At 38.8% G+C, this 23,015-nt stretch overlaps 1 protein-coding gene across 2 annotated transcripts in view; it reads right to left on the reverse strand.

The window, feature by feature from the left end:
- Window positions 1-23,015, reverse strand: part of stk39.L (serine/threonine kinase 39 L homeolog) — a 152,267-nt gene that overhangs the window by 24,726 nt on the left and 104,526 nt on the right. For both annotated transcript variants that reach the window (XM_041576690.1, XM_041576691.1), the window contains one exon: window positions 17,327-17,395. In XM_041576690.1, coding sequence (XP_041432624.1) covers window positions 17,327-17,395 — 69 coding nt within the window. The remainder of the gene's footprint in view (window positions 1-17,326; window positions 17,396-23,015) is intronic.

Here is a 23,015-nt window from a genome sequence, read left to right on the forward strand (position 1 = left end):
TGGGAAGCAGGGAATGGGTAGCTCAACAACAACAGTGGAGTTGGTGTCACCGCCACGGATTGCACGCGGTTCTGCCACCACCTCTACTCCTCCATCGCTCTCTACCTCGTCTTCTTCTTCTTCTTACTCTGCTGCTGGGTCCTCCTTCTCCTCCTCCACACCTGTGCACCCCCAGCTCCCCCTAGGCTATTCGACGTGCCAGGTACGCCGTTGTCACGCTGTCTTGGGGATGACGTGCCTGGAAAGCAAAAACCATACCGGATCTGTACTCCTGTCATCTCTGCAGTCACAGGCCGATCGGTGGCTGACCCCACACCAACTGCAGATCGGAAAAGTGGTGTGTGACAATGGAAGCAATCTGTTGGCAGCGTTGAGACTAGGCAATTTAACACATGTGCCCTGCATGGCACATGTGTTAAATTTAATAGTCCAACGTTTTGTCTCCAAGTACCCAGGATTCCAGGACGTTCTCACCCAGTCCAGAAAGGTGTCGGCCCATTTCAGACGTTCCTACACAGCCATGGCACGCCTTGCTGACATTCAGCAGCGCTACAACATGCCAGTCAGGCGTTTGATTTCTGACAGCCAGACTCGCTGGAATTCAACGCTCCTTATGTTGGAACGTCTGCTGCAACAACAAAGGGCCGTCAACGAGTACCTTTTTGAACTGGGTGGTAGGACTGGATCTGCACAGCTGGGGATTTTTTTTCCCCGTTACTGGGTGCTTATGCGCGATGCCTGCAGGCTCATGCGACCTTTTGAAGAGGTGACAAATATGGTCAGTCGCACCGAAGGCACCATCAGCGACCTAATACCCTTCGCTTTCTTCCTGGAGCGTGCCGTGCGACGAGTGACAGATGAGGCTGTAGACCAGCGTGACGAGGAGCTGGAAGCGCACGATTTCTGGTCGGAATCACCAGAACGAACCCAGGCACCTGCTGCAACGCAGGGAGAGGTGCCAGAAGTGGAGTCAGAGGAGGAAGGTGGCTTTGTGGAGGAGGAGGACCAACAGGAGCAGGCTTCCCAGGGGGCTAGTGGTGACCTTTTGGGGACCCCTGGTCTTGTACGTGGCTGGGGGGAGGAGACCGTGGATGATGCAGTCCTTGATAATGAGGAAGCGGAGATGGATAGCTCTGCATCCAACCTTGTGAGAATGGGGTCTTTCATGCTGTCATGCCTGTTGAAGGACCCCCGTATCAAGAGGCTTAAGGAGAAGGACCTGTACTGGGTCGCAACGCTACTAGACCCTCGGTACAAGCATAAAGTGTCAGAAATGTTACCAACATACCACAAGTCCGAAAAGATGCGGCATTTACAAACCAGCCTGCAAAACATGTTGTACAATGCTTTTAAGGGTGATGTCACTTCAGGAACTCATCAACATTCCAGGGGCAGAGGTGCCAGTAATCCTGCCACGAGCACACCTGCAAGGACAAAGCCCTTTGGCCAGTCTGTAACGTCAGACATGCAAATGTTTTTCTGTCCAAGGCAGCGCCACAACCCTTCTGGATCCACCCTCAAAGAACGCCTCGACCGGCAGGTAGCGGACTACCTGGCATTAACTGCAGATATCGACACTCTGAGGAGCGATGAACCCCTGGACTACTGGGTGCGCAGGCTTGATCTGTGGCCAGAGCTGTCACAATTTGCCATGAACCTCTTGTCTTGCCCAGCCTCAAGTGTGCTCTCAGAAAGGACCTTCAGTGCAGCAGGAGGGATTGTAACTGAGAAGAGAACTCGCCTAGGTCACAAAAGTGTCGATTACCTGACCTTTATTAAAATGAATGAGGGGTGGATCTCGGAGGGTTACTGCACGCCGGAAGACTTGTTCTGACTTCTATGCAGCTGTCCTTCTCTTCAAGCCTCATGACTCCACACACAGCTGTCCTTTAGCGTCCTCCTCCTCCCTCCGCCACCGTTACAAACTAGGGTGCAAACCCTACTGGTTTAATTTTTTCTGGCCTCTGTGCTTCAGTGGCTGCAACCAAAAAAACTGGGCAAACAATGTCTACAAGGTCAACGTATGGCAAAAAATGACTATTTTCAGCATTTATATGGCATATTTTTTCTGGCAACTGTGCTTCAGTGGCTGCATCCAAAAAAATGCATATTTTCTGCATTTATATGGCATAATTTTTCTGGCCTCTGTGCTTCAGTGGCTGCAACCAAAAAAATGCATATTTTCTGCATTTATATGGCATAATTTTTCTGGCCTCTGTGCTTCAGTGGCTGCAACCAAAAAAATTTATATTTTCAGCATTTATATGGCATAATTTTTCTGGCAACTGTGCTTCAGTGGCTGCGACCAAAAAAATGACTATTTTCAGCATTTATATGGCATATTTTTTCTGGCCTCTGTGCTTCAGTGGCTGCGGCCAAAAAAACTGGGCAAACAATGCCTACAAGGTCAACGACGTTGACCTTGTAGGCATTGTTTGCCCAGTTTTTTTGGCCGCAGCCACTGAAGCACAGAGGCCAGAAAAAATATGCCATATAAATGCTGAAAATAGTCATTTTTTGCCATACGTTGACTCAACGTATATGGCAAAAAATGACTATTTTCAGCATTTATATGGCATATTTTTTCTGGCAACTGTGCTTCAGTGGCTGCGACCAAAAAAATGCATATTTTCTGCATTTATATGGCATAATTTTTCTGGCCTCTGTGCTTCAGTGGCTGCAACCAAAAAAATTTATATTTTCAGCATTTATATGGCATAATTTTTCTGTCAACTGTGCTTCAGTGGCTGCGACCAAAAAAATGCATGTTTTCTGCATTTATATGGCATAATTTTTCTGGCCTCTGTGCTTCAGTGGCTGCAACCAAAAAAGTTTATATTTTCAGCATTTATATGGCATAATTTTTCTGTCAACTGTGCTTCAGTGGCTGCGACCAAAAAAATGCATATTTTCTGCATTTATATGGCGTAATTTTTCTGGCCTCTGTGCTTCAGTGGCTGCAACCAAAAAAATTTATATTTTCAGCATTTATATGGCATAATTTTTCTGGCAACTGTGCTTCAGTGGCTGCGTCCAAAAAAACTGGGCAAACAATGTCTACAAGGTCAACGTATGGCGAAAAATGACTATTTTCAGCATTTATATGGCATATTTTTTCTGGCAACTGTGCTTCAGTGGCTGCGTCCAAAAAAACTGGGCAAACAATGCCTACAAGGTCAACGTATGGCAGTTGTTTAAAGAGAACAGTAGATTACTAGCCAGCAAAGCTACCTAAGCTAAAATGTCCCTCAAATCCCTGCAGACTTCTGTCCCTCCAATACAGAGCAGTATCAAGCAGATTACTAGCCAGCAAACTTACTATCATCTGTCCCTGAAATCACTAACAGCTCTCCCCCTACACTATCTCTTCCAAGCACACACAGGCAGATTTTTCAGATACATTTTTGCCCTTGATCCCCCTCTGGCATGCCACTGTCCAGGTCGTTGCACCCTTTAAACAACTTTAAAATCATTTTTCTGGCCAGAAATGTCTTTTCTAGATGTTAAAGTTCGCCTTCCCATTGAAGTCTATGGGGTTCGCGAACCGTTCGCGAACCGCTCGCGTTTTTGCGCAAGTTCGCGAATATGTTCGCGAACTTTTTTTCCGACGTTCGCTACATCCCTATTCTGCACAGGGCACCAAATTGTTTTGTACAAGTCTGACATTTGAATCTACATTCAAGCAATATAGAATATAGGGATTGGCAAATACAATCATATTGTGAGTGATTTACTTACACATATAAAGGGTACATTCCTGCACAGTATTGCTCCATCTAAAAGTTTCTGGACTACAACTTCCAACACTCTTCAGCATACTGTAGTAGCAAGGTTAAAAGCATGATGACGTTTTAGAGAAGGTAAGCGTGCCATTTAAAGCAAGACTACTCCCCAGTTCTTCTAATCCATACATAATATATATTTACAAGTGTTGAAAAACAAGTTGTCACTCACGAGACAAGATTTATAGACCTGTCTGATCAATATCTGCCTGGTGGTTGGGTCTTAAAAGTTCTGCCCTAATCAGGAATTTAACTTCTTAAACTTCTCTCCAAGCTCCACATTCTCCATTGAATTCTCCACCCAAATGTTGCCGGACCCCTCTGAAGATTTTTTAGCAGGGGAGCCCAGCGCACTCTAGTTAGGCCATTGCCCATTGTACCTTGATTGTATTTATCTGAACTCTGTACTTGCTCAGTAATTTTTTTTAGGTATTAAGAGTTATTAATTTAAAAGTGATCCGCCCCTTTAACCACAGCTGATCAGATGCTACTGTACACGAAAAAGAAAATAGATTGGATTCAACTGAATCTTATCCACTGCACATAACTGACTGTAACTGTTTTGGATTCATTTTTTTCATAATGTATATTGTACCTATATAATATACCTATGTGTGTATATATATATATATATATATATATATATATATATATATATATATATATATATATTTATATTTAACTATAATCATTAATTATACTAACAACAACCTATATATTGTACAGTTATGATTTTAAGAAAACAGGGCTGAACTAAACTAAAGCTGAATTAAAAATTGTCCCCAATGGCTACTACAAGTGTTTTGCATTGAGGTTTACAGGCTCCCTCTTCCTTCTGGTGATAAATAAAGATGACAAAGTAGGATTTTTTTCTTCCCCTTAGGGCGCATTTACAGTATGTTTTTTTTTTTTAATCTAATAAAAAGCAGCACAACCAGCTATATTCATTAAACAAGGGAGAGAGTGCTCTATGGTTTAGTTTAATTTACTAGCGAAAAGTATTCTGTAAAATATTTAATCACCTGAAATGTGACACTTCGACTTCTTTGCATATTATGAAAAATGGATGTTCTCTCCAGTAGTGTAAAGCTGTAAACCCTACCTATTATATATTAAGCTTCAATTTGGTGATTTGTTTTTCCCTGAGATAAATAAAAGATGTTGGCAAGTGGGAACAAATGCCGCCGAATGCATCAGTACCTTATGATATGAAATACTAAATATTGCTAGCTCACAAATTAAGGTGCAAAGAACTATGAAACTGTTTTGCTGCAGCCATTGGTTCTGCAGAGTTGGAGAAAGTTTGTATTAAACAATACAAAAACTATTATTTGAATTGTGCTGTTTTGATATGTATGACGATCCATAAGCAGCCCAGACCACACTGAGCATGTGCACAGTCTTGGTCTTGCAAAGATGTTTAACAAAGTTACAAGATGGTGACCCCCCTATGGCCAACTTTGAAAGCATACATAATTTGTTTGATTAGGCTTTGTGGTGCAGTAAGTTCATATTTATGTTTATACATACAAAATACAGCATTTCTAGTCTTATTCTATTTTAGACTTTACTTCCCTTTTAAGGTTCTCTCCTCAGCCAAGGCCAACCTTTAGAATGTGCAGTTGGAATTAGGTCTGGATTAGCTTTAAATGTATATGTTCCTAGAGTGAGATGGCTGGTAAGAGGATATCAAGGACCACAGATGGCACCTACCAAAACTGCTGCACTACATGATACTGAAAAATCTTTGTTTTCAGATCTTTTGAGAGTTGCTTTGAGGATCCCATGCTGTCACTCTCAAACAGAAGCACAACTTGCAATTGGCCACCTTAAATACCTTTTCTCATGATTGGACACACATGCCTATGAAGTTCCAGGCTTAACGAGCTTAACACCAATATGGTGTTGCCAGTAATCAGTGTTGAACAGTTTAAATAAATAAACATGCAGGCTGAGAGGGGTTTCTCTCAAATCCCCTGGTTTATATGGATAATAGTGCACGTACCGTCAGTGGTCCATCCTCCACCAAAACTCGATCCAGAAAAAATTCCTTGTACAGCACCGAATGTGGATTTAAAATGCCTTTATAGAAAACTACATGGCAAAACAACCCGATCCACAACATTTCAGGCCCTCTTTGTCCTTTTATCCAGCTTGATAAAAGGCCACAAAGGGCCTGAAATGTTGCAGACCAGGCTGCGCACTTATTGCTCTGCAATAAAACTTTAGGAAGGCAGATATAGTGCTGTTTAGGTGTTGAGCACTACAAAACATTTCATTCTTGTGGCAACAATCATAATAAACCAAAAATATAAAGTTAGGTGCAAACAGAGCAGGCAGGATCCACACTGGAGGATACTCTTGCATTAACTGGGTCACTGGCCCTGGATGACTGTAGGTTTTTTTTGTTCAATGTTGCTGTAAGAATTCACCTCTATGGATGCTGGCCTACAATTACCATCGTGATTTGAGTCAAGTCAGTTACAATCAATACAGATTTTGGCAATCTGCTTTAGTGAACTAGGGGGTTTGTGGGATTCAGATCCCTTTGAAGGATGTTTCCCTGGCTCAGAAAACCATTAATATTTCCATTAGACAAATTCTTTATTAGTATAAATCATTAATAGATTTCAAATGAAATTACACAGAGCAGTGAACTTTTCAGCATTGTTTCCTACTAATTAAATCTTCTGTTAGAACTCTGCTGGCATTATGAAAGTCCACGCTGATAGAGAAGGAAAGCTTTATTCTCTGTAACTACATAGTATAAACTCTACATCAGTGATTACCTGCCAAGTATAGTACAGCTAACCCAAGGGTAGGGAAACTTGTATCTATTGATGTAAAATTAGATTGCTTTTAAAACCTGCAGACCAAAGCTTTATTCATCTCACAAAAAGCACATGTATTTTTTTTTTTCAGCAGGATATTAATGATATCTATAAATGATGGTAAAGAGCGCACTTCATCACTCCTGTGGCTTGAATCTCTAATCCTCCTAATGCTTCAGGGGCCTGCAATGCATTGAAACTCTTCCCTGCCTCAAATTTATTTACTAACAAACACATTGGATGCACTAAACCAATAAAGGGAAAGACAGATGTTTGAGGCCGATTATACATTTCCAAATAGCTTTGCCACAAGAGATAGAAGAAAACATTCTATTCTCATTTGCTCGAAGAAATGTATCATTACAAAATATCACAATCTCAGAATCCCATTTGACTTTAAATATTCTTTGAGCAATGCTTATTTGGCAGCTGGTGTTTGTGAATATGTTTTAGCAGCTGTATTCTTAAAGGGAAAAATTACCCCCCACCCCATGTTTTGCCATGAGCTCATTAGTTTGGACTTATGTAGAAAAGAAGCATAACCACTATCTGAAAATCCAGAAAGAAATGTTTTTCTTTACAAAGATATTCATGATTCCTCAGATTGAATGAAGAACCATTTCTCAACTCTCCCTAGGATCACAGAGTCATGCAACTCTCACTTTGCTCCATAGCAAAGTCATGGATTTTGGGACTTGACATTTCTTTGCTTTCCATAATGGGTGGTGAACAGATTCTCTGGAAAGAAGAGGGACTTTAAGTTTGAGAATCCACAACTTTGCCATGGAAAAAGTCAAGGGTGCATTTGAATGACTAATAGGGGTAGGCAAGTGCTTTGTACAATAGACTGCCATGGTTTCCTTTTAACCTATGGAGTGTGTTTATATTTAATTTTGGAAGTTCAGGCATTTTTCTTTACACATGGGGGTGGGGTTACAAAATCATCCTTAAATGTGTGTGGGGATTCCTTATAGAAATGTTAACTTACAATACCTATAATCAGCTGTTTAATAGAAAGTCAAGCTGACTTAATCAGGAGTGGCCTTAAAGGAGAACTAAACCCTTAAAGGAGAAGGAAAGGCTAAAATTAAGTAAGCTTTATCAGAAAGGTCTATATAAATACACCAGTAAACCCTCAAAGTAATGCTGCTCTGAGTCCTCTGCATTTCTTTCCTTCTATTGTGTACACATGGGCTTTTGTATCAGACGTCCTGTTTTCAGCATAAACCTCCAGGGCAGGGCTTGAGCATGCTCAGTTTGCTCTTCTCACCCTCCCTTCACCCCTCTCTGCTGTAATCTGAGCCCAGAGCTATGACTGAGCAGGAAAACTCAGGCAGGAAGTGATGTCACACCAAGTGAATATGGCAGCTGCTATCCTAAACAAACAGAGAGAGTGTCTAGAGCCATTTACTCAGGTATGGTAACGCATTCTGCAAAATAAATAGTGTTATTGCTTGCACTATTGTGGCTAATCTATTATCAGTAAACTGCTTTGGTACCTTTTCTTCTCCTTTAAAAATGAATATGGCTAGAAATGTCATATCTTATATACTGAACTGCACCAGCCTAAAGGGTCAGCTTCTATATAACATTAATGATCCAGGCCATCAAAGCTGTGAACAGAAGCTCACCATCTTGGATTTTGGTGTGTCAGTGACACTGCACATTCACAGTGTACTCTGGGAAGCTATTAAGAAGCTTATGAGTCATCACAAATAATGATGCAGAAAATAAGATCCATCTGTCATATAGAATAATGTATCAGGGATTATTAATAAATTACTGTAATAACCTACCCTGGCGGTCTAGTGGGAGGGGGTCGGTGGGGACGTCCGCCACGAGCCGCATCCTCTTCATTATTTATTGCTGCATGCGCGCTTGGCGTGTTGATGCTAGCGCGCAATGTCGCGAATTTTGAAAATATTTAAAGGCCCTTCATACAGGTTCTCATTGCCCGTTATAGGATTTGTTCCTGGTGCTGTTAGCTTTTGCTATTCTGTTATTGTTCTGGATTCTGACAGTTGTGACCCCTGACTGTTCCTGACGATTCTGACCTCTGTATCCTGATCCATTTCCTGAATTCCGACTATCTATTCTGCTTAATCCATCTAATTGATCTCCCGGTTTTGACCCTTGCCTGCCTGACCACGCTTCGAACTCTGTCTGCCCAGACCCGGCCTGATTTGTTTACGCTCACTTTCTGCCTGCCTCGACCCGGCCTGTTCCGACTACGATTCTGTCTAACACCTTGCACCACGACCTTCTGCCCAAAGACTTTGCTAACAGTCATGCCCCTCTGTCTATCCAGAACCGTTAGCTTTGCACCTCTCGTTTAAGTCCTGGTGGCATCCAAGTAGCTGAGGGCTCCTCTAGAGGCCAACGGCGGTCACACTACAGGTGAAGCACGAGCCGAGACCAGGGTGCTTGGCATTTGTTCTGGTGTTGGGTGCCGACCGTGACAATTACGATGTAGAATGCACTGATTGCTGGGCAACCATTTAACAAGAATCTGAATTGATTACTAATTGGTCTTGTAACGTGACATTTATATTTTGCACAAACAGTATATTATGAGTCGGTTCTAAGGTTCAGGTAACTGAAAGCGGCCAGTGCATGTGGTATGAATCAGCAGAAAGTTATATGGAGAAATACTAGCATCTTTGGAGACACAAATCTTTATTACTACAAGGTTGTGGTGGCCTTGGGCACGCTTCCCACAACATATCTCACGTCTTTAGTTCAATCAAGTCCCAATAGCCTTTACATGTATATTTGTGAATTATACAACTAGCAAGTGGTATTGTAATTTCCATATCAATAAAGGCATATGCTGTACGAAGAAGCACATTATAGGGGCCCACTGAGGAGCTGACAATTGAAAACTGTATGAACATGTGACTGCCATTGTACTTACCTCCTGGGCAAAATAAGACAGAGGATTAAATCAATTTTGAAAATAGCCCTGGCAATTCATATTATATGTTGGATGTCATCTTCAGGATAAATTTTATCATTGCATTAAATGTTACAGGATCATACATGTTTCTTATTGAAAGGGCCATCTTTCAGTATAGCAGACTTAGGGCAATGATACACGGGGATATTTGAATCCTGGTTAATTATCAACCTGCCCCACACCTACAGAAAGGTCTGCCAGTGTCACTGCAAATACAGCATCTATTTAACCTCATCAGCTTCCTTCCATCTTCACATTCTTCCATGTCCTCTTTTGGCTCAAGATGAAAATGAATGTTTGCAATATATATGTATAAAAGAGAATATTTATCACTCCATAGATAACATTACCATACAGCAGCTACAGTTCAGAATGAATTAGATAATCGTGCACTGAGATAAGATGATGACCTGTGGGTGATGATACAGACTCTCAACTTAATCATCCACTAAATAAATATTGGAGACGTTCCAGCTACTGTACATCTAGCAGTAGGTGTTGAGCCAAGGGCACTTATCCAGCTTGCTAATTTTATAAATAGCACAGTCACTATTAGCCTTAATAAGACAGTATCAGTTTCATAGGGTGTTGCTGGTATGTTATAATGCACAGGCAACACAATTTATTTTTGTATTATAATTAAGTCAAAACTACATAAAAAGAAATTATAAAAGAAAAAGATTCTCATCATTCATCTTATCTTTTTTTTAGTTTGCTTAAAAGAAATGATAGCTAACACACACGTACTGTACACCCTATAGGGCACTGAATCTAAGTCACAAATAATAGGGCAAACAAACAGGGTACAGTGCCAAGGCAATGCTCTCTGTATAGTATTATTAGTATAGCTCTTAAGCAATGATGCTCCTTTTCTACAAATATAGACACTAATTTCTAGGTAAGTCTTAACTTTCAACTACTGTTAAGGCAAGAAAAAAAATTAAAACTGTTACATTATTTGCAAGAAATTGAATTATTTTGGAACACATACCACAGATGTGTTGCAAGCAGTTATTTTGCGTCTGCATGTGCAACCCCGGTGGCATCTTCTTCCAATGCCCTGGCCTAAATGACGTCTTTCAAAGAAAAACTTCAAAGGCATAACAGTCACTCTATACCCTTCAAGAAAAAGCAGTTTTCGGTTCCATCATAAACAAAGAAGTGTTTGTGGCTGGGGCTGAAACACATTATATATTTGACAGAATAAAAATTCAATTTATCTTGAGGAAGCCAGAGGGTCGGCTGCTTTTTCACAGTAATCTACAACAGTCTACAAAGATGCCGTCTGGGGAATAGCCCTTGTGCGTACAATTTCTAACTCTGCACAGCAACTTCAAACTGAGAAGCAATGTTATATCTTAAAGCAATAAAGAATGAATGAGCTGAAAGTAGTGATAAGTAAAAAACTGAAACATTCTAAAATTTCTTGCTATCCATATTTCTAGTGGTGTGGTTTTTAGATCGATAAAATGTTTGAGGAGGTAACCAGAATGCAGTCACAAAAGTCAGATTAGATATTTGTTTGTAAATGTGGTAGGGTAAAATTCCCCAGCAATAATTGGACATTCTGATCTCCACTGATGAACCCTATTACACTGAATCAACCAAAGTCCTTGGCAGTGATAGCCTGAGATTTTGCTAGAATTCCTGGAGAAAACCACTACATTATTGTAATGTAACCATTGCACATTCCATGCTAATTTGCTTCATAAATGAGACCTAGTGTTTTAATATGGGACCGGACAATAACTAACAGCCAAAACAGGTTTAGTGCAACTTGAATAATATTCTGAAAAGAATTGTACATGTATGTAATTCCATTCTCCCAAGGAAAAGAACAGCAGTTGATGTTTTGCAATGGTGGTGCAAATCCCCATGTCCAATTTCCACTCTGCACTTTCCCCCAAGTGGGTCAAGTGGGTCTTCCTGCCTGTGTTGTCCTGTAGCCCTCTTCTGTTGTCAATTATCTGCCCTCCCCAATACCTACTGTCAGCCTTCCTCCTTTCTACATCATGGATAATTACAGGGTCATAATCAGCAGTACAGCTCACCCCCATGGGTCAGCCAATCAGAATCCACAGAGGATAGCCATATGTATGTTACAGAGATTGACCAGACCATAATGGCAAAACATATATGGCAGCCCCATCTGTAATTGGTTTATAGACATATGCCCACCACTGCCTGTACTGAATGATTAGGTTTGGAGCAGGGCTGACACTGGGTTATGGAAGATGGATGGATGAAGCCTAATGGAAGATAAAGGAGTTCTGATGGGTGCATAATGCATACCAATTTAGGGTTAGAAGGAAAAATGTTAAACATACAGAATTATCTTAATGGACATTGTCAGGGTCACTTACCATACTGTCTAAGAAAATGTCTGGACTTTAACAAATATCAACACATAGCCATCAGTCCCCTTCACCGCAGGAAATACACACTGATACTATAGCATTATGTTGCATTGTACCTCTTGTTGTTTTATGCTCAACAAATCATTGCATGCATTCCATGCATCAGTTTAACACTAAAATATGCATTTGTCTGTGTAATAAAGTACCCTTTTTTGTGAAATTCCCAGGAGACTGTCCTTTATGATTTTACTTAAATCATGATTATCTTTATCTTAGCTATCCAAATGGCTGGAAATGTTTGGCAGAAGTACTAGCAATAAACACTGTGGCTGATTCTCCCTTTCCATTTTCCCGGAAAGAAACATCTGCATTCTAATTATAACTTTTACTCATGAAGTATTCAAATATTTGCTTCTTATATATGCTACAATTACTTTTTTAATGGATACACATATAGCTTTTCCATGAAAACGGACTATTCAGGATGAAAATTATTTGAAACCCTTCGGTGTATTTTTGTGTTAATAAAGAAAAATGGAAAAATCAATCATCATGTTTCAGACAAATGACACAAGGAGATGGGGAAAAATGTGAATTGATTGCATAGAGTAGATTAATTGCATGAAAATACAGATGGCAACTAGTTAGCCGACATCCAGTGTTGCATATTGAATGCTGCTCTGCTAGTGTGAACACACTCTATATCCACTAAATGCTATTCCACAAAAATTACCTGATCTGTTCTGTCAGTTGGCTTGGTAGATAACATATGTATCTCGCAAACATTACAGAACCATTTCTTTCACTAAAAGGAAATAGTTTTCATATGTGTCCTGTTGTTCCATTTTGGTGGGTTTAAGATTTAAGATTTCTCTCCTAAACATATTGGGTGTTTTAAAAAGTACTAAAAGCAAACTTTAAAAAAAGCAAAAAATGTTTATTAGGACATAAAAAACCAAATGAGTTCTGTGCCTAGTGGGGCACTTACCCACACCCTAATTTTTGGGGCTGCTTGGCATCATAACGCAGATTTTTTGTTGTTGTGATATACTGAGCTAAAAAGGGAGAAATAGAGACCTTTAAGACGTTTCAATTAACAACTTCCTGGCAATTGTGCCAGAAAGAGAAGTTAGTTCATCAGATCAGACCAGGGCAGAGATAACCCCCCTGAATAACAGACTTCTGCTTATCTATTACCCAAGTTAAGGTGGCCATACGCCGAGAGGTGGGCAATATCGGGCTGATCCAATCGTGTGCCCTAGGGCCCAACGATCGGATCCTAACGAATAGTATTGGGCGGTCGGATCGCAGGACCTCATCAACGAATAGATGCGGCCGCGATCCGACGGGATTTTTCGTCCCATCCGATCTCGATCTGGTCGACTTTCGGCCAGATCTCGATCGGTGAAGCCCGTCGGGGGGCCCCATACAGGGGCCAATAAGCTGCCGACAGACCGTGTGTCAGCCTGTGTATGGCCTTTTATCGGCCTGTGTATGTTGTATAGACACAACATGGAAGAGACGGGAATATTTTGTTTATATAGTGCTCATTATCTCTATTTTAGCTAACTCAGTCAATTACTAGCTGAGTAAGTCAATAAAGAAAATACAAACTTTTTTAAATTACAAGAATAGGAATACATTTTTAGATTATATATTTTGCTCATGATGAAAAAAAAGTTATATACTGTTCCTGTCCCTGTACGGCTCAACATACTAGGATGGTCAGAATATAAGCTGCTGTTTAAAAGAAAGGGTGTTTTTTTAATCATCTAACCTAATGGAAATATGCCCATGTAAGCAGAATAAATTCCTCTTATTCGACAAGACTATACTTTACTCAAGATTAAGCCACAAACAATTTTTAAAAAGTTTCATTTTCGTGATAGCTTCTCTTTAAATTTTAGCTGTGGATTGGAATAAACAATATGAAATAATTCAACTGGGACCAGAACACAAACTGAGGATTAAGCATTTGCTGTTTCTGGCTGCTCGGCCTAGAACTATTGAATTTTTCATACAGAGAGAGCTACAGTTGGCCACCTCAGGCTGTCATCACAGAGTGCAGAATGTAATTAAGCTCTGAAAACCTCATTTGTTATCTGCAAACCCTGAAATTGGAAAATTAAGACAGGCAACACTGGGAATATCCATCTTACCTGTTAAAACTGGGATAAGAGCAAATAAGTGCATTCATGCCTCTTGTCGGATATGCCCCGCACTGCAGTAGGCTATAATTATTAGCAAGCTCCAATTTAGCGCCAGGCTAAATATTTTTAATCATTTCATCAAACAAAAACCTTCTTTTGTCTATTTAAAATGAACTCTTCTGGTGCTAAAGCATCTCTTAAGTTCTAGGGATGTGTATGCTTAACCAACAAATACTGCAGCTATCAGCACATACTAGTGACCAGCCAAACAGTCATGTCTTTGATTGTTATTGATTCAGGACACACATGTAGGTCAACCCTGCTGGAGATCAAAGCAAAGGGTTGTATCATATAGGAATTCATAGGAATTGATCTTATGTCAAACCTGGCAACAGAATGAAGGTTCATAATTTATAGTGTGCATTTTATAGTAATAACAACAATGTGAGTGTGAATTCCACATGCCTGACAATAGCCCAGCATGATAAGAGTTTGATATCAGGTACTTTTTATGTGGGCGGCCAACATTAAACACTACCTCTTGTTTCCCTTTACTGTGCACAGTCGTATCTCTTTCCTATCCAACTGTGCTGTTGAACGTCCTTCCACATCATGTTTGTATGCTTTAGCCCTTTATAATAGTATATAAAAAAACAAGCCTGGAAGCTAAAAACTACTTTCTGTATGCAGAACTTTAGAATTTGTCTAGTTTGTTCTTCTAGTCTTTTGGCCAGTATTTTTTTTTTTCCTATTGATGTCAAAACTAGACACTTTGACATAGCAACCAGAATCACAAGAGTTGCTTCTTCAGTAAATCATTCTCATAGTGCAGATACAATACTAGGGATCACTGCAACCAAAGCTTTTGAGTAGAAATTATTAAACAGGTCAATTTCTATCATATCTATGAAAAAACAATGATGAGGTGCAAAGTTGCTGCTCTATCTTTATCATGGTAGTTCACCAGTTTGAACCTGGAGCAAATTCTTTTGGTGATAATGTGTTATGGTGGTCTTAACAAATTGTCGAAGATTATAATAATAATTTAAAATAACGCATAGAAAAGTTTGAAAATGCAGAATTGCTGCAATTAGTTCTCTCTACAACACAATAAACATTCATTTTTATTTGCAAATACCCTTTCGATAAACTTAATCCCTGACCCACTGTGTGCCATATAAGGTTTCCTGCGAAGAGTGCGCATAGGTTGACCAGGACATGAAAAAAAAAAATCTAAAGTAACTAAAATATTGCTTTAACTAGTTGCTATCCAAGGCAAGTATCTGAGACAAAGGCAAACAACCAGCATCACATCAAAACTCCCAGGGTTTCAACACTTTTCAGTGAGTAGGCTTGCTGGGCTGGCATTTCTATAGCCCTGGCTTTGTTTTGATTGCTGCAGCATGGAACCAGGTTACTGTTAATAAAAGCACCATGCTGCGAGTGTACATTTGCATGTCATTATACAATATCTTTGGCTGAGAAGTAGCAATGTAGGCCGTGGGATTTATCTGGGAAGGCAGATTTTATGATCTATCCAACACATGACGTGCCCTGAACAGCTCTTTAATGCAGATAAAAGTGTAATCAAAATATGAATTTGCATATGTATTCTATAGGGATGAAGTACTTTACAGTTGTATGCAAATAACTCAATATATGGCACAACATATGAACAGAATAAGTTCAAATTCCCCAGTCCCTATGCAGAATGGATTTATACTTTAAAGCAGTGTTTCCCAAACTGAAGCAGTGGTAGGGTGACTGAACCTGAAGGACCAACAATCAATTGTTAGGGTGAGAATTGAGCATAATGGACATTTTCTCTCCTAAATACATCTGAAAGCAGAGCTTAAAGGTGTGTTAGAATGAGATTTGTGTTAAAATGCATTTGCTAACCTATATACTCTACATTTGCATGCAAATAACTCAATATATGGGGCAACATATGAACAGAATAGGTTCAAATTCCAATTTCCTAATGCAGAATGGCTTTATACCTAATGGTCAATGGTTTCAAAATTGAGCAGTGGCAGGGGGCTGAACCTGAAGGACCAACTCTCAACCAGTTATGGTGAGAATTGAGCATAATGGACATTTGCTCTACTAGATACACCTGAAAGCCCAACTTGAAGGTCTGTTAGAGTGAGATTTGGGTTGAATATGGATTTGCTGTCCTAGATAGTCTTTGAATTATGACTGATACATCAATATACATTACCCATGACCAACGGTAAACTAATCAAACGCCTTCAAAGGTGAACTAATCCAAGGCCTTCAATGAGGAGGACTAATTTGCTATTCCCCATTTTAAACCGTTGTATCCACACATGTAAGACATTACACCCTAACTCAACTAATACTAGAACCTTACTCTGCTATAACACTACTCCTACCACCCAGATGTTAAAATATGGTGAGCTGATACTGCTCAGATGTGCTTCATTGAGCCATTGTATGCATTCTGTATTTATTCCTTACTATATGTACTCTGCTTTGACTGATCTCTGGCAGCCCTCACTTGCAGGCAGGTCCTTCACCATCCATTAATACTCCCAATTATAGACAACTGGTGGGTAACATGGAGCAATACATTTCACTTATTTCATTCTCCCCCCAAAGAGATTTGGCAAGGCCATGCTACTCAAAAGTATACAGGCATACATCTAAAACCTGTTATCCAGAAAGCTTTAAATTACACATAGAGGTCTTTTTAAAAATTCATTTTTAGTTTTATACAGACTTGCTTTTCCTCTGTAATAATTAGAGAGTACCTTGTGCATTGTTGCCAAGCCACCGTATAAACCTACCCCCAGCACTCACGTATTGCAGATGCAAGACAAATAACTATAAAATTATTCTATAGCAAAAAGGTTTAAGGTGCACAATTTTGGCAAGAATTCACATATTTTTACAGTGTCAGAGAAATTACAGTAATTACAGAGCCATTAACCTATCCAGTATATTGGGGCCTCTGAAAGCTGGTCTTATTAAGAACATTGGTGCTCGAGATGCACGCTGATTTGCTTGCTGACTATGAATGTAAAAATAATTGGAAAATAATTACAACTATATTGTTCATTGTGTTAGGCAATGCATTCTGTTTGATGTTTTAGACCATTTTCAATGTACCATTAAACTATTTGCTGGCGGCAGAGTCCTCTGGGTAATGAAGAAGGTTAAACATAATTATTTTCTTGAAAATGCCACAGTAATCATGCAATAGTTCCAAGACGTGTGTGTCATTTACCTATAACTACATCATGACCGTCCACAAGTCCTGCTGAGAAGAGCTCCTGCGAAACACCATCTGCTGTATCTTTGGAAAGAGAAAAACAGCACAACATAAATGATACCTTCAGGACAATGGATAATAACTGAGCGATCCAGTTAAGTATTTAACAGCATTTATACTGTACCATAGAACAATGTGAAAGAAAGCACTTATTTCCCCTTCATAATTCATGCTGCAGGTGCATCCATGTTCAGCAGCAAAAATGCCAATAATGCTTATCAGAGGGTAAAATAACAATTGTACAGAATAAATACCCTTAACCTACATAATATAGCTGCAGTTATCTTCCTTCAACATTCTGTCATAATTCCATGGAATGTATTTTCAATTATTGCAAAGAATTTCTGTTATGCAGCTTTGAACAATCCATTCAACAATCGTTCTTACTTTACATTTTTGTGTGGCATAAGTATGTGAAATGGGTCTTTTGCCACTACAAGTATTTATACAAGTACGGGAGCAATTATCCGGAATACTTGGGACCTGGGGTTTTCCAGAAAAGGAATCTTTCTGTAATTTGTATCTCCATTCCATGCTAAAAATAATTTTTTTGCCACCACCATGGATTCATGGATTCATGCAGCTCAAATACAAAATACTGTTTTAGAAAACATGCTTTTTTAAAGAAAAAGGAAATCATTTTTGAAAATTGAAACTCTTTGCTTAAAATGGACTATATGGGAGATGGCTTTCTCATATTTTGTAGCTTTCTGAATGACGGGTTTCCGAATAGTGGATTACATACCTTTAACATGGCTAATACAACTATGTTCTCATATAATAGTCTGTATCTCTAACCTTGTTAATGGGTAAGGAAGGTTGTGTCCAAATGTTAGACATCAAGAACCCTAACTCCCATATGTAATAGAAGGCGCTAAATATGGCCAGGTACTGTAACCCATAGCAACCCTTAAGATGTTTGTTTTTAACATGCTACCCTCTGATTATGTTCAGGGTAACTGTACCTGGGTAAACTTAGTGCCTCTTAGTACATAACACAACAATGGGGGAATGTAATAAAAGTCGGTAACGGAAAAAATATTCGCAATGCGAAAAGTTATCCCACTGTTCGAACAAATTTGCCTTTGTGCAAATTTAATATAGCTTATGCAAACCTGGAAACTGTTTAGCGACCACTTCCGACAGTGGAAAAAGGTTTGCGCATTTTATAGTTTGCGCCAGTGCGCAGTAAATGTAATAAAACTTCTTATTGAAAAAGTTGTTATGTTTGCTCCAAAAGATTACGACACCTTCAAGCACTTCTTAAAAGTGGGCAATGTGCAATTTGCAATGTAATAACAGTTTAAGGAAGAGTATTACATTGCGAAATTAGACTTTTTATTCTTATTTGTGCTAATTGTGTTGCTCTTTGCGACTTTTATTATATTCCCCATAAAAGTCTTAATCTTAATACCATTTATTTAATTCCATAAATCAACTATATGCATTCATTACCATTATATATTTGCTCACTCCTCAATCTTACAATGTCGATTGGCCCTAAGACTTCTTACTAGTGATTACTAGGGATGCGAAAATGTAGACACCCTTACACATTATTGACAGGCACATCCCTAGTAATATGGACGCCTAAATGGGTCCTTATGGGGACCTTGTGCTTATGTAAACCCTGTAGTTCTCACAGTGTACACCAGATGGCACTGTGCCGTAGTATATGAGGTCTGGGTCCATTACGTTAGCCCAACCAAGCAGGCTGGAAGGGAATGGGTATTGTGATCCTAGGAGCCTTGACCCTAGTAAATAGATAGCATACTATATATCATAATATATACATACTATATATGTCATAGATCACTCTAGGAGTGATAGATAGCTTAGGTAGTTGAGCAGCTCAAAGCTCCGACGAGGCGACATTAGAGGGATTATGATCCCGGGTACTAATAGCCCAGAAGTAGGGACAAAGTGTTGAGACTAGGGATGGTAGGAATTCCCCTAGATGCCAACTAAAGAGATCCTGAAAGCTGGCTGTACCTTTCACATTACTGCTACCTCTGCTGACATTGCCTGTAGAGATCTAGCCCAATGGTGTTTATGGTGAGTATATGCTTCTGTGTTTTAATTTCCATTTGAATAAATACAGTTCTTGGTTAAGCATTAAAGCACCCATTTATTGTGCGATTGCACCTGGTTACAGTTGCACTACACCCTGCCTCAACCCCGTTGCGAGGGCTTACCCCTAAGAGGGCCTCATTTGTGGTATTACCCCACACTGAAAGTAGCTAAAACTGACCACAGTAAAGTCAGTTTACTATAGCGCTACACTAGTCTGCATCTAGACAGAGGAAAGTTGTCAAGCTTGTCCTTTACCCTTGTCCATGGTGCATATGTTAGTGTAGTGTCTTTAAAGTCAAAGGGCTCAGAATTTGTATATTATGGTTAGACAATTAGTAGCACAATATAAACTTTATAGTGAAAGAGCTCAGTACAAGCACCTACCTCACTCTGGGCACCTCCTTTTCATTTATTTAGCTCAGTAGCTTTCCAGTTTGCTATTTCAGCAGCTATCTAATTACTAGGGTCTTAATTACCTGCTCTATGCGGTACTACATTCTCACTCCGTAGACTTCCTAAACTCACCCAAGCATATTATACACTATAGGGCTAATTTAGAAAGATAGGTGCTAAAAAAAGTTGCTCACAAAAAACATGCAGCAATTAGTTTTAATGACCTTTGTCACCTACCATTTAGTACATCAACGCAAATATCTGTTTTGTTGCTATGAGTGTGACTTGTGCAATTCAGTACCTATATTTTAAAATAGACCCCTACATAAAACAGATCAATATTATAAACTATTCTGTCTTCCGTTGAAGGCAACACATGAAAATTATCTTAAGAAAATCTACACATTTTTAAGTGTTTCCCTATGATCTTTTAACATTTTATCCCAGATATATGTAACAGTTTGGGTGGGAATGTTGGGAAATTTGTAGATGGAAAAAACAGTGGTACTAATAATATATCAATATTACAACAATTTTTATTTTAATATGCAAATCTAGAATATACTAATGGACACATCTGTAATTCTTTCATGTACATGATACAGTTTAATGTAATTCCTATGATAGAAAACCATATAATTCAGTTTATTTTTACATTAATTTTACTGCTTTTAACCACAGCACTTTGCTGATGCATTACAATTAGTGGCTGCATCTCTTTCTCATCTATCTATCTGACAATTTGCATGGTATATATTTAGGGAAGCGTGATTAGGGAAGTGCTGATTTTTGCCATTGCATTTTATTTTTTTATTTAGATATTATAATGTGGGTTAGAATAAGTCCACAACTATTTTGATCAACAGTCTGATTGCACTTTTGCCTCAATAAAATATACAAGGTAGCATTATCTTCTCTATCCATCGCCTCCATTATCTCGAGAGATACTTATTATCTGAAGAAGATTCTTTTTTGTTTAAACACAATTTTTTTTAAGCTAGTTTTCTCAGTTCCTTAAAGGCACACTACCAACCTGTCATTTTAAAAAAAATAGTTATATTACTTTTTAATACAATTCTACAAAGTGTTTCTATTAATATATATATATATATATATATATATATATATATATATATATATATATATATATATATATATATATATATCTGTATTTCATTACATTTTAACCTTTTAAAAACGAATGCACAGTTATTTCCTCTAAATTCCTCTAAATTTAAAAATACATATTTTCATTAATGTTTATTTCAATTCTAGTGCTGTTTTTTTTTTAATTTTCATAAATTGTACATTTCAAAACTAATGTACAGTTCTTTGCCTTCTCACTATCATTTTTATTTAATCCAGTTCTACATGGTGTTTGGTGGGTTTCTGTAACTAAATAAATCCATTTTCATGAAGTGAAATTTGAAAACACCCCATATTTTTTTAAAAAAAAATATGTATATTACTGTTTATATCAATTAAGCTTAGTGCTGGGTGGGTTACTATTGTTTAATATACACAATATTTATGGCATTTTAATTTTAAAGCTAATGTACAGCTAATGTATATATACCATATATACTCGAGTATAAGCCGAGTTTTTCAGCAACCAAAATGTGCTGAAAAAGTCTACCACAGCTTATACTGGGTCAGCGGGCAGTAGCTGAGATTGCAGTCACTTTTAATCATTCTTATAGCAACAGTTCACTTGGGGAGAGACTGCAATATCCCACAATGCCCTCTGTTGGTTATATGAAAGAATAACAGTGCGCCCTCTGTTGGTTATATGAATGAATAACAGTGACTGCAATATCACACAGCACCCTCTGTTGGTTATATGAAAGAATAACAGTACGCCCTCTGTTGGTTATATGAAAGAATAACAGTGACTGAAAAATCACACAGTGCCATCTGTTGGTTATATGAAAGAATAACAGTGCGCCTCTGTTGGTTATATGAAAGAATAACAGTGACTGCAATATCACACAGCACCATCTGTTGGTTATATGAAAGAATAACAGTGACTGCAATATCACACAGCGCCCTCTGTTGGTTATATGAAAGATTAACAGTGACTGCAATATCACACAGCACCCTCTGTTGGTTATATGAAAGATTAACAGTGACTGCAATATCACACAGTGCCCTCTGTTGGTTATATGAAAGATTAACAGTGACTGCAATATCACACAGCACCCTCTGTTGGTTATATGAAAGATTAACAGTGACTGCAATATCACACAGCGCCCTCTGTTGGTTATATTAAAGAATAACAGTGACTGCAATATCACACAGTGCCCTCTGTTGGTTATATGAAAGATTAACAGTGACTGCAATATCACACAGCACCCTCTGTTGGTTATATGAAAGATTAACAGTGACTGCAATATCACACAGCGCCCTCTGTTGGTTATATTAAAGAATAACAGTGACTGCAATATCACACAGTGCCCTCTGTTGGTTATATGAAAGAATAACAGTGACTGCAATATCACACAGTGCCCTCTGTTGGTTATATGAAAGATTAACAGTGATGGCAATATCACACAGCGCCCTCTGTTGGTTATATGAAAGAATAACAGTGACTGCAATATCACACAGCGCCCTCTGTTGGTTATACGAAAGATTAACAGTGATGGCAATATCACACAGCACCCTCTGCACATGGTAGTGGGACAGTGGGACAATGCACACAGTAATCCGTTTGGCAATTCTCTGTCACCATCAACTTTGCAAAGAAGTCCGGTTGATCACTGGGGGGGGTCGCTTTGGCAGAATGTGCGCTGCTGGGAGACAGGGCTGTAGTTGTGTCTAGGCTTATACTAGAGTCAATAAGTTTTCCCAGTTTTCGTAGGTAAAATTAGGTACCTCGGCTTATACTCGGGTCGGCTTATACTCGAGTATATACGGTACTTATATATCAAACATTTCTATAATTCAATTCTACTTAGTGTGGGGTGGGTTTCTGTTATTAAATATATCCAATATGCATAAAATTAAAATTTTAAAACTAATGTGTAGTTATTTGCTTTACTTTCCCAAGCTTCGTACTCTACTCTCTACTACAGGTATTAGTTCCGTTATACAGAAACCCATTATCCAGAAAGCTCTGAATTATGGAAAACCTGTCTGCTATTCCCTTTTCTCTGTAATAATAAAACAGTAACTTGTAATT

The sequence above is a fragment of the Xenopus laevis genome, chromosome 9_10L, assembly GCF_017654675.1.
Source record: "Xenopus laevis strain J_2021 chromosome 9_10L, Xenopus_laevis_v10.1, whole genome shotgun sequence".
Classification (NCBI taxonomy): domain Eukaryota; kingdom Metazoa; phylum Chordata; class Amphibia; order Anura; family Pipidae; genus Xenopus; species Xenopus laevis.